This window comes from Strix uralensis, chromosome 1 (assembly GCF_047716275.1).
Source record: "Strix uralensis isolate ZFMK-TIS-50842 chromosome 1, bStrUra1, whole genome shotgun sequence".
Taxonomy (NCBI): domain Eukaryota; kingdom Metazoa; phylum Chordata; class Aves; order Strigiformes; family Strigidae; genus Strix; species Strix uralensis.
Window position 1 is genome coordinate 56,336,023 of NC_133972.1, and position 22,723 is coordinate 56,358,745.

The 22,723-nt window shown below is 37.4% G+C and overlaps 1 protein-coding gene across 14 annotated transcripts in view; it reads right to left on the reverse strand.

Annotated features, from left to right (window-relative positions):
• Positions 1–22,723, reverse strand: part of PARD3 (par-3 family cell polarity regulator) — a 457,578-nt gene that overhangs the window by 193,010 nt on the left and 241,845 nt on the right. For 10 of the 14 annotated variants that reach the window (XR_012628846.1, XM_074867632.1, XM_074867622.1 and 7 more), the window contains 5 exons: positions 19,246–19,371; positions 17,501–17,883; positions 7,013–7,152; positions 5,346–5,474; positions 1,423–1,461 (listed from right to left, as the gene is read on the reverse strand). Coding sequence is in view for 13 of the 14 variants with exons in the window: in XM_074867632.1 (XP_074723733.1) it covers positions 1,423–1,461; positions 5,346–5,474; positions 7,013–7,152; positions 17,501–17,883; positions 19,246–19,371 (817 nt within the window). In the remaining variant the exon portion in view is untranslated. The remainder of the gene's footprint in view (positions 1–1,422; positions 1,462–5,345; positions 5,475–7,012; positions 7,153–17,500; positions 17,884–19,245; positions 19,372–22,723) is intronic. The other 4 variants (XM_074867651.1, XM_074867643.1, XM_074867687.1 and 1 more) reach the window with 1 other exon arrangement.

The window sequence follows — 22,723 nt, forward strand, 5'->3', positions numbered from 1 at the left end:
AGATGAAGTCAAGGTATTGGTCCCAAAAATGGCACAGAAAGGATTTCACCATGGAATTTGCTACAAAACATTAACTTTGCAACAGATGAGCAACTGATTCATATAAACTCCTGTTAGGCAATCTGCCTGATCTTAATGAGGTTTGGGGGCAGAATTTCGACTCCTAAAACCAGGACACTTTTATAAAGCTGCACCCACACATTATTCTCAATTGTATTCAATTACAGGCAGAAATACTGTCCTGGGCTTTGATCTTTGATCTCATCATGTATCAGCAGTACGTGGGTAAGAAACTATGAATATAAAACCATACATACTGTAACTAAATGTACTAAATGTACTAAAAAGATACTGCGAGGCATGTCTGAAACAATGATACACCCATGATTTTGCAGAGGCCTTATGCAGATGACTTTCAGACTAGAAGGACATCAAAAGCCAGAGGGATAAAAGTGAATATCGCTACATTCAACCCAAACACTCATTTTAGCAGTTACATTCCATTGGCTTGAAACATTAATAGTATCAACCAACGTACCCTTGACTATCTCACTGAGATGGCTCTTGCATCTCTTTACCTAGTTTTGACTTTCTTATCTGAGACACCATCTCATCATTGCTGGTAAGGCATTCTAAATCATCTAGACAAGCTTTTTCTGTTTTTCAGCAGCCTAACTGATCTCAAATCCCAGCACGAATCTTCTTAATTTCTCCATAATATAATGTATTATTTAATTTTGAAATAGATACCTAACTGAATGGAGCTTCTTGAAGTATGTTTTTAACTAAGATACATTAACTATATTATTGTTATATCCTCCGTTAATATTCCATAAAATAAACCTTTTATTTTAGAAAAACATACATACATTAGTACAATGTGTACTGATCCTGTTCCACTGACTAAAATGAGGTATATAAACAGTATACAACCTCAATACGTGTCACTGACACATCGCATACAAACCTGTTACAGCCTTCAAAGGGTTAAATTTGATAGTACTTCCCTATAGTTTCTTAAAAATAACTAACAGTGGTTTGCTATGAGGATACAATTGAGTCTTAAATCCAAACTGCCTAATTTCTGTGTTTGCATCTCAGGTTTCAGTCATATAATCATGATTTAAACAATTAGTTTCAACAAGTAACCCAAGCTAACAGTCTGCTCTTTATCATTCCAACCTTAGGCCTTTAGCTGTGTATAAAACATGTAATTTCAAATAGCACTTGAACATACATTGTATATAATATTCAAATAGTATTTGAAATTACATTAAAAAACACATTTAAAATGTAAAGCTAGAGAGAGCCATCTACAGTATATAAGGTGAAAGGAGGATCTGTGAAACTTTGATGGAGAAGTGCCATATCAATTTAAAAACATTTGGGAGTCTTCCAGTATGGAAAAGACAAAGCTCTTACCGTTTCCTTTGGAATTTGTGACTGGCTTTGTTCTGCATTCTAAAGGAAGTAAAAAAAATAAATAAGAACACGACTACATATGACATATACTATCTATCAGCAGGGGGATAAGCAAAGAGCTTTAATTCTGATGTGAAGTGGTAATGGCAAAATGAAGGGTGTTCGTCACAGCCCTGATTCAAATTTGTCTAATAAGAGGTGAATAAAAATAACTTCCGGTGATCTTAGGCCAGTGCACCTGACTTTATCTGGTTGTGAGGGAGGTGGCTATCTGGCCAAGGAACAATCATAGCTGCTTGCGCCATTTTCTGGTTGGTGGAATGTTCTCATTCAGGGATGTTCTGCCCTGGCCTTTCCCTTCTGCTTTGAAGTTTTCAAAGAATGGCCTCAGCAATCCAGACAAACCTTTCCAAATACTTTAAACAAGTACCTATTTTTTAATACATTCATTCCCATTTTAACAAGGGATTCCCCTTTAAAGTGTGTTTGGATGAACCAGAACTACAGCACTGGGTCTGCATCTCAGGACAGAAGGTTGCTTTCAGTCCACTACAGACGGGACCCTCCTGTACCTTGCACTCCTCACCTACGTCTCAGGGCACACAAGGCAAACATACATCACTGGAAAACCTTCTGCACCCCTGAACCAATTCTGGAAACACACATAAGGAACTATTACTCTCCCAAGCCCATGTCCACCCATATTAAAAGCCCTTTGAGCACCCAGGATCCACTTTGCTGCTGGCTGGATGATTATGGCTAACCAGCTATGTCCACTCAGCTGGGCCAAAATGAAATGCTAGGGATTACTGGACTTTTTTGCTTTGGGCTGTTTTGCAGGAGATTCAAATGATTGAGCACAAAAATGCAGTGGCAAAGTAGTAACACAAACATCAAATGATTGAGCACAAAAATGCAGTGGCAAAGTAGTAACACAAACATCCAGTTAGCTTTAACCTGCACCCAACAACCAATAAAACAATGAAGGAGCCAGCTACCAGGAACACGTAAAGGACCTGCATGTACCAATGGGCATATTAACTTGTAGGGTACAGGAGACTAACTCTGCCAGCCAGTCTCTGCTGATACTGAAAATTCAGCTCAAAAGCTAAACAACCCAAGTCAATCCTTCAATGGATTCACATAGTCAGTAGCAGGGTCTAAGAAAATCCTTCACAGCAAGTTGTGCTTGGTTATATGAGGTAACCACCGTATAATAGGAGCTCTACTTAACCAGAGTTATCCCCAACCCCTTTCACAAAGGAAGGGGGCAGGGATGGAAGATTTTTAAGAGACAATCTGCCTCTCCCACTGATGTGGACAAGCCTTAATATATTACCTATCTGGCATTAGGTAATTCTGGGAGCAATAAAATGCCTGGTATTCTGGAGAAGCATTATCATTCTTCCAGATCTTACTGGCTAGAAAAGTTAACTCCTGCCAATTTGATTTTATTCCCTGCTTCCACTTTTACCATGATCCGCTGCGCTGGATGATGGCTCTTCATCATACACACACCCCCTAACCTGACCACACAAGCTACAAAGATCCCATACTAACCTAAATGGACTCAGCTTAACATTCCTGTGAATTTTAGATACAGCTACACATTTTCATAGGTCCTTTCCAGACAGTAATGGCAACATACATCAAAGACATTAAACTCCACAACTCTCCTGAAAGTTTAATATCTTCATTTTACTTATAAAGAAACTGAAGGATAAGTAACTTTTCAAAAGTCATTCAACAAGCCATAACCCAAACATAAAATCTAAACACCTCTTTTATTAGGATTACTATCTGTACAAATGTTGGCAAATATAAAATGGTTTTAATACTGAGTGCTTCTCAGCAAGCAACAGCAAGTCCTGCCCTTTATGAGATGGATAATATCAAATAACATGATTTTAAGCATACGGTTTTTGAGACACATCTTGTTCAGTTAATATTTAAAGCATACAAATGTAGAAAATATGACAGAAATAGGGAAGGATGCAAAGACAAATTGTTCCTAAGTGACCAAAGAAGGTTTACACATGAAAAAGATGAACTGACATGATTTCAGATCATTCCCCTCCTCCTTCAATATTATTTTTTTTTGTACATAAAGCTAGTAAAAGACAATGATAGGAGCTGTTTGAAAATACTTTTTTTTCCTTTTAAGATTATTTCTTACCAGAGAAGAAAGAACAGCCCTTATGATGGGTTTTAGTTCAACAGCTTCCCCAGCAATTCTGCTCCTGCTCTTTGACAGCTGTCAGCAGAGCTCACCTAACATTTCTTCATGTCAAAATGCAAACAAACAAATCCTTATGCAACAGAGGATCATCACACACATGTATTGTCAGATCCTCACAATATCATTTGTTCAACTGGAGTTACAGAAACGTACACCAGTTCAGATCTGATCTCTGACTACATAGCGCAGAGCCCACCTACTACCTGACACAACCACAATGAGATCTGGCTTCCCTACATTGGTGCTTGCCAAAATAGCTGAGAGAGTATCACCTGAGCAGCAACAAGGAGGCTACTGAGGTTGAACTCATTTAAAGGGGCTGATTTGCTGTTATTTTTAAAACTACATCAAGTATTACTATTAAATCTCTGCATTACTCACATCATATCTTTGTTTACAACTAAACAAAATATCGTGTTAAATTATGCATTATAACTTCCTCATTTTACTAGAGAAATAATATACACAAAATAAAGACATTTTCTTCCTTCTAAGTTTATTTAGAAAACTTAAAAAGCATTTTCATTCACCTTTATGTAAGATAGCAATACTGTGAAAATTACATCATAGGATCTTATAAACAGATTGCTTTCACAGTTCCAGTAATAAGGTAGGGCAAATATGATTTCAAACTGTTAATTTCTCTTCATTTTATCACAACTTTCACTTCAGTACCTGAAGTCATGTTCCAAGAATATTAAGGTAAAAGTGTGGTTCATTTGTAACCTTCCCTGCCACTTTGACTTCCTAGGTTTAATTGTAGTTTTGAAAAGTAAAAGGCTAACGTTCAACATCTTGAAATGGCCAAACAAAAATACATTCTCTTTGCATTCAAAATAACACAAATCCAATAGAAAAATGAAGCAATCTATTCATCATACTTATATCTGTCACTTATATTTATCTATCTTCTCATGATAATGCAGCCAAATAAGATGTTTTTAGAGCTATATATAGCTATGATAATACAAATAATAAATAACTTCAATGGTTTAATTGAATACAGAACAAAGTAAGACTGCTACATTCACAGTCTACCTTTTCATAACAGAAATTATCTTGAATAATTATCAGAGAAATATCTGTATATACTATGCAAGTGGAGCAGGTACAGTATGAAACATCATTTTATTTCCATTTCATGTAAATTCCTCAGAAACATTTTCTGAATTACCCTGCTAAATTAATAACTGCAGGGTTTCCATTCCACAGAGATTGCATTTATATTCAAAAAAGGCTACTATTTCTTATATATTCCACTTTTTGATAGAAAGGCATTTACATATCCTGTTTTGGCATAGTATTATATGCTCTGAAATATTTAGTGAGCAGGTAGTGGGACAAATGGCAGGCTTTCAAACATAGATTTTTTGAAAGATATGAAATAATCTACTTGTCTGCATGCATCCAAATAAAGTCCATCCAATAGCTTCTTCTATAATAAACATTTTCACTCAAAATAAAACTCTCGCTTACACATTATTAACAAATACTTAATTCCAGTAGCAGATCTCAAGAGAATAGAAACCATTCATGTAAAGTGTTCTAAATAAAGCAAAATAGATGGGTTGTTTTAGGGTTTTTTTCTTATATTCAGTGCTGGCCACGTTTACTAGCAGGTGACAAGATCAAACCATTTGCTCATACTCATCTAAATCTCTTAGCTGGTCTCTATTTTACGCACCAGTTCCCTTGGATGGAATGTTTCTTCCTGTCGAAAAATCAGAAGGCTGACGGTCCCTCCCATCTTGGTGCTTCGCAGCAAGGACACTACTTCTTCTTGAGTTTTGCCTGTTAAATCAACTCCATTTACCTGTGACAAAGGAAATATTAGAAAATCATAAGACTCCAAACCAAGAAAAACAGTAGAAATTCATACTGAAAAATCATGTGAATCATATGGGGCAGTATTAAAAAAAAAAACCTCACTGAAGTAATTTGCTTATTGGCTCAGTACAGTTTCCATTTAATAGAATTGATTAAACACACCTTCTTTACATACGAATACAAATAAGAAGCAAGACAGCTATATTTCCCTCCTCTTTAGCAGCAATTCTATACTGCAGTGTACTCTAAACCTAACTAATTTAATCTACCAGTATTTTTTACAAGAATTTCTCACAAAAATTCTTTGGTAAAATCAATGTGTGATCCAAAATTGGTCTTGTTTCCACATGCCTTGGTGTTACACATATCTTCCAAATACATCTTGCACAATAAGTTCTGTCAAAAGTAGAAAACAATTTTTTCCCCAAAATAACTTTGGAGCAGTTACTCTTTATTTTGCCTTTGTTCAGTCATCCAACTGCTTGGCCTCCACATACCACTTACCAGTACAGACAGGAAGGGAATACATACAAGCAGATTTCCCACTCTATCAGCTAACTTGAGTAAAGGAGAAGCCAGAGAAAGATAGGCTATTATCAAGCTTGCCTGTTCAAAAACATTTTGGAAATGTAAGTCAAATCAACTAACTGTCAAGCAAGTGACCATGGCACTCTGAAGAAGTCAGCAAAACCATCTTCTTCCTTCCCCTCGTAAGAGATCACAGCTCACACAGCTGAGATGCCATAGCTGTTGTCTTAAATGCTTCTCCAACCTCTTCAACCCAAGTCATCTGGGTAACCTTGAATTACAGTAATTAGGGAGGGCAATCCTCCAGCAACAATTCAAGCTGACTTTGCCAATTTTGCAGTAAAGTGAAGTTAGGGCTCTGAGAGGCAGTTACAGTCTCAGCTGTACCTCCAGCGCCATTTGGTTTAGGGATGCTAATGAAGAGCTGTGGGTGGTAACATCTTCTATCACTCCAGCTAGATGTGCAGGAAGATGTCCGCTGTGCGCCTGTCTAAGAGAAATTTAACTCCCTTGAGGATATCCTCCCTTCAGGAGGGAACTGGCCTTGATTCTCTGTAGCACTACCCTCCTCTTAGCTTGCCCCTTTCAGTTAATTCACTAAAACTTTCCAGGGTATTGTCTTCCACACTTGGCAACATCTTCAATAATTTCTGGTCTGTCACTCCATGCTGATTTAATGCCACTTATTAGGTAATAATCACTTTGCTTCAACTTATTCCTAAACAGCAGTGCAAGACTATGACACTATATTCACATAAGGACATGTAAGCTCATGTTTTCATAGTATGGCTGGTCCAGCTCTTGAAACAGTTATGTACTGAAAATGCACCGCCCTTGATCTCTAACCTAAAAAAAAAAAAACAAAGCCAAAAAAAGGAAAAAAAAAAGAGGAGGGAAACATTTTCCTATAACACAAACTACTAAGAGCCTTTGGAAGTGAACTGGTGCGTGGGCTCATGCTAAAACACAGACAAACAACACGTAACACTTCATCACCTCAATTAATCGGTCTCCAGCTTTTAGTCTCCCATCTTGAATAGCTGCACCTCTCGGAAGGATGTTTTTCACATAAATTGGAGCAGAGCCACCAATAGGGACATCTCTTGAAGTGATGCTAAATCCCAAGCCTTCTGTACCTGCATAAAGAATGCAGAATATTACCTGTTAAAATCCACATTTTATATTCCACATTGTTTTTATCCAGCAGAATGTATGTATACCTCACTGATACAATCCATGAAAATACAGATATATATATATATATATACACACACATAAAAGATGTAAGAATTACTGCATGGCAAAAAAAGAAAAAAAAGGCATATATAGGAACGCTATAGCTGAAGCACTGAGTCTTGGCACAGGCAGCTCAGCAGGCCCTCCTTGCAACTTGCTGTTCTGACGATTCTGAAGTCATTGCCATATTTCCAACTTTCTATTTCAGATGAGCTGAGTGACAAGGAATCAGAACAAAGCATATCTGATATCCTATCACTGTCTTCCCTGTTGTCAATCTGGATCTCATCAAGATCCTTTTCTTTCTCTCTTGCAACTCTTTCAGCAATGTCAGTCAGATGACACTGCTGGCCATGGGGCTTTGTCAACTTACTTATGGACACCAGCAGGTGACAGACAGAACTGGAGCTCAGTGGTCTCATTGGTTCTGCTCTGAGGGACCTCAGGCTGTTTTCTGTCAACAGCTTCTCTGCCCCAGGGCTTCACTCCGGTTCTCCCCACCACCCAGGCAGGGAGCAGAGCCAGGCTGCCACTTCTGAGATGACTGACTACACTTGGCTAAGACTGACTGAAGCAAAACAGAGACATTTAAGATGGCCTGGAGAAATTCACAGAGGGGTCCAGTCAATATGGCAAATGAGACTTGCTCATATTTCAGAGAAACTATGCTCACAGCTGGTAATTGCAGTGTACCTTAGGACCCCACCAGCTCTGAGATTCACAAGCTGAGAGGACAAACAGAAGCCTTTCACCTTTGAAGTTCTATGTTGAAAGACTCCCCCCGCCCCCTCCCCAACACTGCACATCAAGTCTATTCAGGACACTTAATCCAGCATGAAACCAGACAGCTATTCAGTGGAGAGCATCCCTGACAGAGTGTCAGCATCTACAACTTCCATTTGAAACATCTCAGAGGCTGTCAAGGTATGTCTACAGTTCAAGTTCACTAGGTAGGTATACGCATGCCCAACCTACATTTAAGCTGACCTACTAAGGCAACCTGCAGTTAGGGCTTGGCAATATCAGGTATGGTCCCTAAAAGCTGCATAACATATCCCTTTGTATAAAATCACAAGGACAGACAGAACCCGAACTTTTATGCAACAGTCCTCAGCTATAAGCCATGGGAAGCTGAACACAATCAGGTGAAAGACACACAACTATAGAACCATTTGAAGTTTGTATTGGGTTTGCGTGGCAAGGTTTTGGTAGCAGGGGGGCTGCCAGAGTGGCTTCTGTGAGAAGCTGCTAGAAGCTTCCACCATGTCCGACAGCACCAATGCCAGTCGGCTCTAAGACAGACCTGCTGCTGGCCAAGGCCGAGCCCATCAGCAACGGTGGTAGCACCTCTGTGATAACACATTTAAGAAGGAGCTAAAACTGCTGTGCAACAGCAGCCAGAGGAGAGGATTGAGAATATGTGAGAGAACCAACTCTGCAGACACCAAGGTCAGTGAAGAAGGAGGGGGAGGAGGTGCTCCAGGCGCTGGAGCGGAGATTCCCCTGCAGCCCATGGTGCAGCCCATGGTGAGGCAGGCTGTGCCCCTGCAGCCCTTGGAGGTTAATGGGGGAGCAGAGATCCACCTGCAGCCCGGGGAGGTTAACAGTGGAGCAGGTGGATGCCTGGAGAAGGCTGTGACCCCGTGGGAAGCCCAGGCTGGAGCAGGCTCCCAGCAGGACCTGTGGACCCGGGAAGAGAGGAGCCCATGCTGGAGCAGGTTTGCTGGCAGGACTTGTGACCCCATGGGGGACCCACACTAGAGCAGTCTGTTCCTGAAGGACTATACCCCGTGGAAGGGACCCACACTGGAACAGTTCATGAAGAACTGCAGCCCCTGGGAAGGACCCACATTGGAGAAGTTTGTGGAGGACTGTCTCCTGTGGGTGGGACCCCACACTGGAGCACGGAAAGAGGGTGAGGAGGAAGGAGCGGCAGAGACAACATGTGATGAACTGACCACAACTCCCATTCCCTATTCCCCTGTGCTGCTCAGGGGGAGGAGGTAGGGAATTCAGAAGTAAAGATGAGCCCAGGAAGAAAAGAGGTGGAGGGAAGGTGTATTAAGATTTGGTTTTATTTCTCATTACCGTACTTTGATTTGATTGGCAATAAATTAAATTAATTTCCCTGAGTTGAGTCTATTCTGCCTGTGACAGTATTGGTGAGTGATCTCCCTGTTCTTATCTCAACCCATGAGCTTTTTGTTATATTTTCTTTTCCCTGTCCAGCTGAGGAGGGTGAGTGATAGAGCTGCCTGGTGGACACCTGGTGTCCAGTCAAGGTCAACCCACCACAAGATTAAAGCCTGAATTAATTTCTGTCTTACTGTTCTCCATGTTCATTTGCTAAGTCTTACTTTTTTACTGATCAGGTTGATATTCACATGTGAAAAGGAAGGAGGAGTCCAATATAGTCAACAGTAGTCCACATACAGATTTCCAAAATCTGCACTATTACAATTTGATTAAAATTTAGTACAATATATTTTATTATCAAGATGGTAATCATGTTAAGAGGTAAATTGACACAGGTGACAGAGCTGGGGTTGACATAACCTTTTAAAATCTTCATCTTGTAAGTCTTCATGTATACACAGCAAGTGCAGGCAGCTTGTATTGCTCAGGAAATTTAGATCAATTCCTCTAGGCTAACTATCATGAGACAACCTCTCTTTCTTCTGCAGCATTCAAGACAGCTGAAAAACTGACATTTGAATTTGAAAGTCTTCATCCACTTTCAGGCTGATATAAAATTTATCAGTGCTATTACACAGAGATGAAAAAAATATTAGATCTCATAACATCCATATTTTACTTTGGAGACCTCACAATTTTAATGATGCTTCAAATGTTCATAGAGCTCTAACTCCTTTCAACATGTGAAGATGATAGGTATAAGTATAAGGCTTTTTTAAGTCACATCTCAGCTTTTTATGGAATTTATCCTTTTCTTATATTAAGGATTTGTGTTGAATACTGTACTCTTTGAGTACAGGTTTTGTCTGCTAAAATTTCTAAAGTAATATCAGAACATGACTGCACATCCAGGACAATATTTCATTATTAATAAACTTAATCCCCATAGCCTGATTACGGCATCATTACAGATGTCTGGTTCACACACTCCACTTTAAATCCCCACGGAAAAAACAGAAGTTGAAATGCTCACATTACAAATGCACACAGGATATAAATTTGGGACTGTGGCATTTTCTGCTGTCAAATATCCAGAAAGCCTTTACCAAAGCCGGCAGAACGCCACAAATCCACACTGAGCCCAGATATTAGCAGAAGAAAATTCTAATTACTTGCTTCTGTGGAAGGAAGGGGCCTCAAGTAGACTACATTTTGCTATGCTGCTCTGTACGGCTTTTCATGAGGCAGCTTTTGGGTGTCATTTTCCTTTTACCTTTTCTCTGCTTCATTTTACTATTCATGCACTATAGCTGCCCTTAGCTGTATAATACTGCTTCAAAAACTCCTGTGCTTATTATATACAAATTAGAAGTTCACAAGACTGGGAAATAAATGGACACATTTGACTGAGGACAAAACTAAATACAAATTCTGTGACTGGTTTGATTTTTTTTTTTCTTTTTATACACATAACTGATTCAGTTATCTCTACTCCATGCATTTCAGTTCTCCTGTTGACAGAAATGCATATAAAATCTTACTATCTTCCTGCTGTTAAAATGTTTTCAGTTCTTAGGATATAAAACTGCATTATAATAATGAGGGAACTGTGCAAACATATTGTAGGCTCCTCTGATATCTCTGATTTATACTAATAATATGGGAGAAACTGGACACACATACAGGCAGAACCAGAACACAAGTAGAAAACAGAAAGAATTTCAATTTTTTTGAAAACATGGGGGTCATCCTACACAAAGCTAGGAGCTTTACTTTGCAAGGTCTAGATTATATGAGCTGTGTTCAACTTAATCTCTTATAGATTTTAAAAAGAGAAAGGGTAGAAAATGTCTTCCTCCCTCTATAGCTGTCATCTCTGACAACAATCAAATTACACCGAATTATAATAACATTTAAAAATTACCCACTAATTTGTGTAATTCAAATTCTTAGGCTTCTTTGATAAATCAGCAGCTCTCTCGACAAGTTAGAGCTCCCCTTTTTTCTTGAATATGATGCTGAACACGCCTTCTAAGGTCACATTACCCTCAAGAGCTCAGCCAGCTCTAAGGTGAAGACAAAATACTTTTAGGTGAATGAAAAGGGCAGTTACAATAGTAAAAGAACTATGTTGTACAAACAGAAGAGAGACAGATTTGATGCTTCAGTTGCCGTTTTGGAGGAAAAAAGTTGTAGTAGCATAAAGGCAGGGGGAGGAGAGGGAAGACCTCCATGTAATTTAATTAAATATATATTCAGAATGAACATCATCTTATTTGGACTCAGCCTGTTCATAAACTGACAGGATGGCAAAAAAATTCTTAAATCTTACTAAAGGTGGCTAGACTTTCTGTTCTCTCGCAGTGAAGAAGCATTTGATTTCTCACTAATGCTAGGATTATCTTCTCGATTGTGGAAAGACTGTGTCTGGCATAACATTTCTGTCTAAGGCTGTGCACTCCTCATCCAGCACCAAGTGAAGGTCTAAATTCTCAGCAACAAAATGTGCTGCTGGGTAGAAACACAAGACAAAAAGAAAGCATCACCTCTGCACTGCTTCCAGTACTTTCATGCCCCTCTCAAAAGGACATTAGTTCAGAGACCCAATAAGGAACATCTGAAGGACCTACATTGTCAACTTCTTAAGATGCTTCTCTTACAGTTATCTTCCCTTTCAGGACTGCATGTAGAGCTAGAAGTAAATCATGCCCTTCTTTCTCCTCTAATTTAAGAAAATGCAGATGAGTTCACAGGTACTTCAGTGCAGATCTCCATAAATTTAAAAAAAAAAAACAACCCGTCACTTCTAAAACAATGGAAAATGTTTGATAACCAGATAATTGGGCACCACCTGTGTTAGTACTTATGTAAGAGAAGCAGGGAACATTTCAGAACAACCTAAATATGGAAAATCCATGTGGGTGAACAGTCCTCAGATGGAATGAAGGATTGTTAAAGAAAAGTGCAGATTCTTCTGAAAGACAAGGAACACACTCTCCCCTTCCTAAAACAATAAGGGAGGTTGGTTACACATATAAACAGTTTGTGACACAAAATCACAAAAATTACAAAATAAAGTATCCCCACTTAATGAAAGTATTAGATTATAAAATGATCCAGAATAATGAGAGGGATAACATTACAATAAAACTAAGCAGAAGAGCCAAATGCTCTCTGACAATAATCAGAGCACTCTCCTTCCAAGCATTTCAACTTCTGACTTTTTCACAGTAAACTGTTTCTTGAGATCCATGTACAGATGGGTGATTGCTGAAATAATTACCCTACTGTTTTATGTTAGAAAGCAGTTTTTATTACAGACTGGACCTCATACAAGAGCAAACAGCAAATATGTTCTCCTTATTGTAAGGGGCTTCATTAAACTCACATTTTAGATAAGTCCTGAAAAGTTATTTTACTGCTCCTAGTTTAAGCTCTGTATTTTCAGAATTTGTGTATGTGTAGTGAGGGTAACTGTACGTGCAAATGACTGCTTAGAAAGCTGACTACTCAGCTCTCTATAAAATAATTTCTGCAGCCACATGCACAAGCAAGACAAATTAATTGCATGCCCATTTTTATGTATTTGAGTGATTTGGAACAACATTTTTTTCTCCAAGCAAAGCTCAGACATCTCAATATCTTTGATCAACCTCATAGAAACATTCTTCCCTTTTTGCTACAGCCTGCTAAAAAATAGTGAGCAGAAGTGTTTTTAAAAAATGCAAAGATGAAATTTGATGCAGTTTATATTTCTTCAGTGGCTAATAACGCCCAAAAATCACTTGCTTTGCTTTTGAATCTCATTTCTCAAGGTCACTTAAGTAATTTAGGAATCTGCATGCTTCATTTCAAAAGTGACAAACAGCCCTACTGCATCTGAACAGGTATTCTAAAATCAGTCTAAGAGAACATACCACTTCAAAAGAAATTTTAAATAAAAATTTAGAATGTCAGTTCAAAGTCTGGCTCAAGAAACTGTGTGGGAAAACAGGAGAGTATGATGAAAAATGCATGTAAATCTGTACATTTCAGATACATGATGCAGGATATGTTACAGACAAGTTCAGGGTCCTGTCTTGCACACTCTGCTACATAAACCCAGGTCCATATATGTGCTTTACTCCATAGCAAATATGATGCCATTTTAAATCAGCATACTCCCAAACTATCCATGTCATTTTATTTGTGTCTCTAATGACTTCTTGCAGCAGGGTGTCACCATGTCACAACACTGAATGCCCAGTCACCTGGTGAGACTTGCAGGGTTTAAGCTCAGCTCTGTATGTAAGACAGAGCATTATTAACCATAGAAGGGCAAGCAAGTCAAACAGGAATACAAGAAATTGTGAAGAGCAGCAAGTCTCATAATCCTCCTCACATTTACAATTTAACCATTTTTGTCTGTTGCACTGCACAAAGGTGTCTCCCTCCTCTCACAACTCACCATCTCCTAAGACATCGCTGATACACACTTTCTGCAACGGACTTGGTGATTTCTACAGATTTCCTGCTGTAAGGTATCCTGCAGCTTTGTCACTGATTTCTTTCTCTTGAAGCTATACTATTTTGCAAGAGAGAAATATTCTTTGGGCCAAAAAGGAAGAGATGATCACAACTCCCAAGGCCAGTAGTTAAGTCACTCTCTGGAAGCAGGGAGATGTGGACTGAAGTCCTGATGCACTGAATAGTTCAGACAAAAAATAGCAAAATATTTGGTGGAACTAGGACTAACTTTAAAAAAAAAAAAAAAAAAGAGCTCAGTTTTGACATTTTACCTCAAGAATTATGTATTTAATTTAGCTAGAAAAATATGTAGTTATAGATGGACATGATCCGATGCAAATAAGCATTATACTTAAGGGCAATCAAATAAAATAAAGCTAATTGAAAGACTGACTACTTCAGGCTTGTCTTAGTACAGTAGTGTCAAAAGCAGTATATATGAAATCTGAGTAATACAATGTCCAATTGAAAAGCAGTCTTCTGAATGCTGTAGTGAGTATCAGGCTAAATTCTATGAGTTATTCTGTAGTCAAAGACTAAGCCTTAGAATAATTTGTTGTATAATTGGTTATTTATTATTTTTAAGTGCCGGACTAAATTCCTCTCAACTGCATTGGCTCAAACCCTTGCAGTCAAAGAAAAAACACTCCGGAATTGTCCTGGTGTACATGAGGTCAAAATCTCTCCAAACACTCTGGGTGTTATATCAGTGGTCTTATTTTCTCTATATATTAGTTGTAAAGAACTATTTTTATTTATTTATACTTACTGTGTAACAGCTTACACCAAAATATATATAAACATAGGCTCACTGTCATGTCTTGCACTATCTTAATTTGTGTGAGCTATTAAGCTAGACTGTTATACAGCCTTAATGGCATTAGAATATCAGCAATAACCCCTACATCTATATGCTAAAAGTTCAGGCCCTGACCTTTAAGGAAAGATAAACAGATATCCATTTTCATTTAGAAAAGCCAACAAACATTCTGCATTGACTGAAACATATGACTGACCTTCTCTTCTGACTTTATTAAACAGCTAAATCCTATGAAAGTTCAGGTTATTTTAAAATGCCAAAACAGCAATAAATATTAAGAAATCATAATTACAGAAGCACATACTGTAGGGTTATCTTACCATGTCATTTTATATAATAAAACTCATGCTATATATAGAAACACAGCTGTAATAAAAAGGTCTGTCTGCATTGAAAGAGTCAATTCTCATATACTACATCATTAACCAGAATGTACAGGTTAAATCGAAAGTGAATTTCCAGATGAAGACTTACATGCTTGCATGCCTTAATGCACCCCACAAGGAGTTTTTAATCTAATGATGGTAACTGGTGAAATAACTGCTGTCTGCTAGCTACAAAGAAAGCACATTTGTTAAATATCTATAAAGCCTGTATTATTACAACATCCTTCATTAGAAATAATCAAAGACAATCAACATCCCTATTGCACTCATATTTATAACAAACTACTTGGGGGCATCCTTAAGTGCTTTGCTTCATTTGTTGCTCCACATGTATGTACTCAGAGTGATGAAATGAAAGCCAAAATGGGAAGACATGCCTCTTTCTACAGTGGATATTAATAAATGATCAACAGCAATGATAAAAAGGTATCCTCCCTTATGCACTTTTTTTTTAAATATCACCATGCATAAAATACAGTACACTAAATAGTTTTTGTTTGTCTGTCTATAATCTGAGCTAGGTGCTATTTCTTCATAAGTAGTATTGTCACATAAGCAAACTGTCAGGAACAAATATCTCCTCTGACCTTCTGAAACATATTCTAGATATGGATTTCAAAGCTTTTACTAGTGTAAAAGCCATCAGACTTCTCTGGTGTAAACTAGATGTTAAAGAATCCTATAGATCACTTTCCATCAACAGGTAACATGCATCTCCTTCACTCTAAAACCATCGCATATATTGGTGCCAGCAAAGCTAAATTACATTGTGGAAGTGGGGAGAATATTTATGAAACAGTATCCAGTGCAAGATGACCAAAATGTAAACTCACATCACAGTAAAAGAATCCAAAACGCATCAAAATTATACTCTTGAGTCTTACGAGCAGCCATAACGCCACATTTGTTTCATGCAAAAATACTGGGTTCCCATATTCTATATTCATTTGTTGGTGCTTTTAAATTATATGAAATTTATATTTCCAATCCTGGCTACGAATTCTTTTATGTAATGTCCGAGTGATATTTCTACAGGCTTCCACAGACACAAAAAAACAGGTAAAAATCACTGTAGTGACTGAGAACATATTTGTAAGCACAGTGATTCCTTACTCAGCCAATAACAGTAAGTTTTTCCAAGCAGGCTGATCTGAGCTGATGGCCTAAAGAATTTCTTGAAGGAGCATCAACAACAGAAGCAAACTGTCAACTCAACCTTATGTCATCCAAGTTTGTAGAGCTTAAAATTCAGCAACCAGAAAGAAGCAATCTGGTGGTTCATGTGAAGTTCATAGAAAGGAAAGCATAATGATAATGTGACAAGTAGCCTGGTACCTGTGAAACTGTAAAATCTCTACCCTTCAATGCAGTCTTCGATCCCTTTTGATAAAAAGACTCATTATAAAAATTATTAACACTAAGCACATACAATATCCTAAGGGGAATGTACTGTGAGTTCACAGAGAATACCGTCATATAGGTAAACTTTTTGCTGTGTAATGTAAACCCTATTCTTGCTGCTAGAGATCAAATTATATCTAACCTTAAACATGCTAATTTTAATTTCATAAAGCTTACAGCATGTATAATCCTTTTAAAAAATCATTTCCCAAGAGCTAAAAAATACTTGCATCTAAATGTCATTTTATTACACTTCGAACTATCTTAAAAGCATCTAGATGGTAACTACACAAAAATACCAGATTTTCTCACTTAAGGACATTTAACACGTAATAAAAATTCCACGGATGTAGCAATGCATCTACATGTGCACATATAACACAGATGTTGAGATAAGCACGCACGCCTTTCTCCTCTGCCCTTAAATAGTCTCTCACCCCATTCAAATTACATTAGCATAAGGACCACGATAGGAAATATCACATTACATCTCAACCATTTAAACAAAGGCTTTCATATCCCAGTGGAATAAAGAAAAGCTTTAGCTGGAAATTAGAAAGTCCGATTTACCAACTGGATCCAACACACTCTTAAAAATCTAACAGCAAAACCACAGTTACTCAATTTGAAAAGTCATGATAACTGTAAAGTACAAAATATGGGCCATTTCAGCTTATTTACTTATATTAAATAGCTCACACTCCCTGGGTCTTGGCCAACAGAATTTCTAGCACTTACTGCATTCTATTAGTTGAGAAACAGAAAACAATGTTGAATCACTCTTCAAAACACCCTTTTGCAAACACGCTGCACACACCGAATGCACAGCTAGACTCCTAGGTGTGTTATCAGGGACAACTCAGCCCCTTGGCTTCAAAAATCAACCCATCACATCCCCCATGCTACTGCAAGCTGTCCTGCCCAATATAATGGCATTGACACATGTACATACTACGCACACATACCTCATGCTACATGGGGAGCGCACTAGTGCCTTACCTTTCCTCAGCTGTATACTGAGCCTCTTGCCTATCTTTTTGGTGTTATACCCACTGTTTGCAGTGGAGGTGAGAACTTTCTGAGGTGATGGTACCAGGCCCGAGGGTGGTTTCCCTGATGAATTCACACTATGAGGTAGCTGCGAGTAGGAGTCTGTCTGATCGGACTGGTTACCCGCTCGAGACATTCTTTGTAACGTGTGAAGTCCAGAATTGTTAATACTTTTTCCATCAGCATACTGGGAATCAGAGCTGAACCGGCTGGAGTAGTACATGTTCTTCTCACTTTGGGACAACTGTTCATACTGCTCTTTATTTGCCGCAGGGACTACATGGAACCAAATGAACGGTGTACGCATGGCTTGGCGAAACATATGCTGTGCTCTAGGTTTCAAAATGAACAGAAAATTGGCAAATTAGGACTGGCAGACTATAAGACATTATAAGCATAATTACTAATGTTAATTAAGCAACATGAGCTGACAGACACATTGCATTCAAGCATAAAGCATATAACTTGAATTTGTTCACTAGTTTACTTGGTCTGCTTTTTGCAAAGGTTTATTGCCTTAGGGCAACACAATGGTTAAATATGCTTAACAACTAACGTATCAAATACTGGATTCAGAAAAGCAAAAATTTTAACCACGGTCTTGAAATGCAGACAGTTCTATGGCAGGACTGCAGTGTCCTTTTGTTTTGAACCTTGCTAATTGCAGTAATTGTGATAACAGTAATCACAGTGACAACAGAATTATTAGAATGAAAATTACACTTCATTCAAAGACTATGTATTTCCATCATTTACTGAGAGTATATGTGATCTTTCAAAAAGTCCAGTTTACACTTTACATTTTGTAAGTTAGCAGTCTTTCAGAACATTAAGAAATAGGAAAAAAATGCTTAATACTGCACAGACAAACATTGGGCTCTAGGTCACGATCCAAAGCACACTAAGCCAACAAGTCTCTCCACAGACTTAACAAATTGTGATCAGAACCATAGAACAAGCAGAGACAAGCTGCTTTCAGCCATATGGTACAGGGTCATGTTCCAATGCAGATTAGAGTCAAAGAAATAAAAAACACATTTCAAATGTATATTAAGTATAGGACAATCAGAATAAATTATATTCCTTTGGCCCTCAACACGTTAGGGTTTTCAGAACAATAGTATCATCTTTGAAATCACTTATTTTCTGCCTACCTCTTTCTGCTTTCTCTTTCAATTATCTGTGTGTGAACTACAACCTGATTTCACTTTCAAAAGTCCTTCTGATTCATTATTTTGAGATTCTACCAAGTCCAGGTGTCCGCTGAGCAAATAGTTATGATCTTTCAAACTTCTCCAGGAAGTTTCTGCACATACCTTCAGTTCTCACACATACAAAGCCATAAATATTTTTAAAATGTTAAAAATAAAGTCTCCATGCTGTCCCCTTATATTGATGCATTGCAAGTGTAAGAGCACAAGTCATATGAGAATTTCAGGATAAACAATTTACCGATGCAAGAAGAAAAAATCTGTAATGTGCAAAAACAATTAAATGAGAAGTGCGTATGTTCTGAAGACAGCAATTATCCTGAATTTTTTGTAGTTTCGCTAATTAAAAAACACTAATGCCCCTTAGTGTATCTTTTCTTTATTAGAAAGGCAAGCTTAGACAATTTTTTCTTCCTCAAATTACTGCAAGGTGCAGTGTTAAAGATTGAATAATGCAATGTAACGTGTGGTAAGTACACTTACTGTTCAAATCTCCTATTCCGAAGGTCTCCATCATTAATCCTGACAATACAATCATTCTCACGGAAAAGGTTTTCTTGTTCAGCTTTTCCACCCTTCTCCAATCGTTTTACCAGCAGCCCCAGGGTTCTGGAACATTAAGATTACAAATGATTACTGTTCGAACAATTTGCAGCATACAAAATCCTACTGATTTAATATTTTATCGTAATTACTGTAGAAACTAAATTTTAAACCATCTTTACCTTGAAGTAGGATACTATAGTTTCAAATCCTTTATAAACATTACCTGAATTATTATCCCTTAACCATGAAACAAAAAGCCTCGGTGAATCAAGCATGTCATTTAAAAGTAAGAACGAACAGGCAGTGTGATGACAGCATGTCCATTCTTGCAAAAGGTCTAGATTTCTGAGCAGTAAAAGCTCCAAGAAGCACCATACATCTGACAACTAGCATCTTTTTTGCTAGTTAACTGAAGTTGAACAATTTCAACTTAAAATTTGAATTTCTGAATTAGCAGAGAATACCACAGCCATCACTACTGCTTCTGTGCAAGTGAAATGTGGGGTTATCTCACATAATAAGCAGCCTATAATGAAGGGATGGATAGAGGATTCAGGAACTTCATGGGAACCAAATGCTTTTATTTTTAAACCTTAACTTTTTTATTAAACAGCAAAGAGGAAACTAAAAACTTAAAAGCCATTTTTAATTCAGCATATTATCTTAAATTAAGTGGTTCAGTAATGACTGAAGACAATTACCATTTGATAGCCTCTGTGCAATGAGTTGGTCACCTCTGTCTAGTGCTTACCCACAGTGTCATCTTAAGGACATTCTTACAAAAGGTAAACAAGTATCAACCTGAAATTATGAAATGGATCCTGAAGAGTGGATTTCTGAGGTACTGGTAGGATAGTGTGAAAAGTCAATGTTTCTATACCTGAACTCTAGGTTTGAAGAAGGATTCAATCTTCAGGATTATTCTTGCATCGACACTGCACTTGATTTTTTTAAAGAAGATCAGCTTTACATTGAAATCCCACAGGATGTATCAGTGGGTCAAATTCACATCATCCAAGTCAACAGTATTACTTTTTCTGAAGTCTTTTCAAGGCATGTCGTGAAAAATACTTGGTTGCATGGCAGGAATTGCAAGACCACATATGTCTTTTAGCACACAACTTTCAGTGATCATAGCACTTCAGTTCACACATACCTCAGAGTAAATGAGCAGTCAATGATGCTTAAAAGGACTCCTCATGCTCAAAAGTTATATCTGCACTTGAGGACTTCATCAAATGGTTCAGAAAAGCAAAATTAACTTCAACTTATTTCTTCCACTTTAAATTCTTCATTTACCAATTTATCATCAACATATGCAAATAAGACATTTATTTTACAGAACAGTCATACTTTTTCTCCTACAAGGCAGATGAAGGAGTAAAAGAAACGATCCTAGTAGTATTTCCATTTTGGAATCACCTAGAGACATTAAGATATGATGTTGAAAGGATCTATACATGTAAACAGACTGTGAGGAGAAAAACAACATAAAGCATTTTGACAACACAAATCATCAAATGAAGTTTGAGTCAGACATTAACATTTAAGCAATACTATCCTGTTTCCAACTGATACAGAGTATTTGGCAAGCACTTTTGACCTGTCCAGGGGTTCCATCAGGGGCAAACCTTCTCGACCCTCACTGGGTTCCCGATGGATCACTTGGGTGCAGTCGCTGACACTAACTCAGCTCAGCTCAGCTGCTGCAATTAGCAATCTGTCTCTGTAATAACACTGGTGAGCACAAGGACCAGAAAGATTCCATAAATCTGAAGTATCATTTCTCTAGAATACATGCATTTCAGGAAAAAAAAAATATTGAAAAACACAACCAACACTAGCATGTATCTAGCCCTATCCCTCCCCATCCCAAGTTGATATCCTTTGGGTTATCAAAGGTTGTTGATATCCAACAACCCAACATCTCCCATAAAAAAGGAAAATTAAAAAAAGCAAACTGAATTTTTCCAAATTTCCCAAAGCAAAAACAATATTTCCATGTTGTTTTTTTCTGGTCACCAAGGTAGTGAAACACCTTGTATTATCTAGATAATTTTAGGTGGTTTTCTTTTTGTCTTTTCCACAATCCTCTAACAGTTTGCGTGACAAAAAATTCTAAAAGTCCACAACAGTCACACACCAACTTAATGATCACGTGCTCCCTTTATGATACAAAATTTACTGATAATTATGAAGGTATGTTGTTACCGAAAGTAAAATAAAACAAATTTTTTTAACATAGTGCTTCAATCCCTTTTTCCTTCTGTTCACTAAAATGAGCTTTGAACACAGCCTCAGATTTTTAAAACATAAAATTTTTCGATTGTTTGTTACTTGCAGAAAGCATTAACAGTTATGAATGTTAATGATAAAAAGAAAAAAAGACCTGTGTGCCTTCACTACATTATCAGAATTATAATTTTGATATATATAAAACTGATGGTTAGAAAACAAGTTTGAGACTTTTTCACTTGTGAGTTGTTGAATTTCTCTGGGGAAAAAATGTCTTTGAGCCCCAAAGTGAAATTACTGAAGAGGATATCTCTAAATGGGGAAGAGATAAGCAAGCAAATATAAAATTGGGAATGCTACATTTAAGAGAAAACCACCAAATTTTTTGAAGGGGAGAGGAAAGAATTCTGTTTACTCTCCCTGTTCTTTCACTTCATGCCCAACAGCACTTTGAGGCAGGTGTGCTCCTCTGTAATGTAATTCTAAATCAGAATTTGGATGAGTGCAATGCTTGCACAAGAGCATATGCAGTAACTGCAATGGGTGTTTTGTTTACATGGTTAAATATAAAAAAATATCAAAATATCAATATGCTAAATATCAAAACATATTCTACACAAAGTACAACACTCCAAATTACTACTATGATAATACACTGCACAAAATAATACGATTATTTCACCCCAATGTATCCATGTACTTACGATTACAAAGTAAATTGCATAGCATTTTTCTTGAAATGCTGCTTTCTACTGTTTTGCATTCTGAAGTTATATTAAATTATTAACGCAAGATGCATCTTTATGCATGGCTTGTAATTTCTTAAATTTACTTCATCTAAGCTCTCAAATGTGGTAAAAATATTACTAACCCTAACCAACAGTAAAATAATGCAACACATAAACTACCAATAAAAATTGCAAATAATCTCATTAAACAAAGGCTACAAGTTCTACTAATGCAAGATTGCTCATCTCAGACACAACATATGGTGCTCATGAGGATTTTGGTTTTTAACAAATGTTAGAGCTAGGTTAACCAAGGCGTACAAAGCTAAAGTCACTGAGAACAGATTCAAGGCTGGATGAACAGCCTGAATCAAATCTGAACACAGGATCCTCACAGTGCATTTTTTTTTTTTTTTTTTTTTTTTTTTTAAATATAAACACATGGGGCAAAA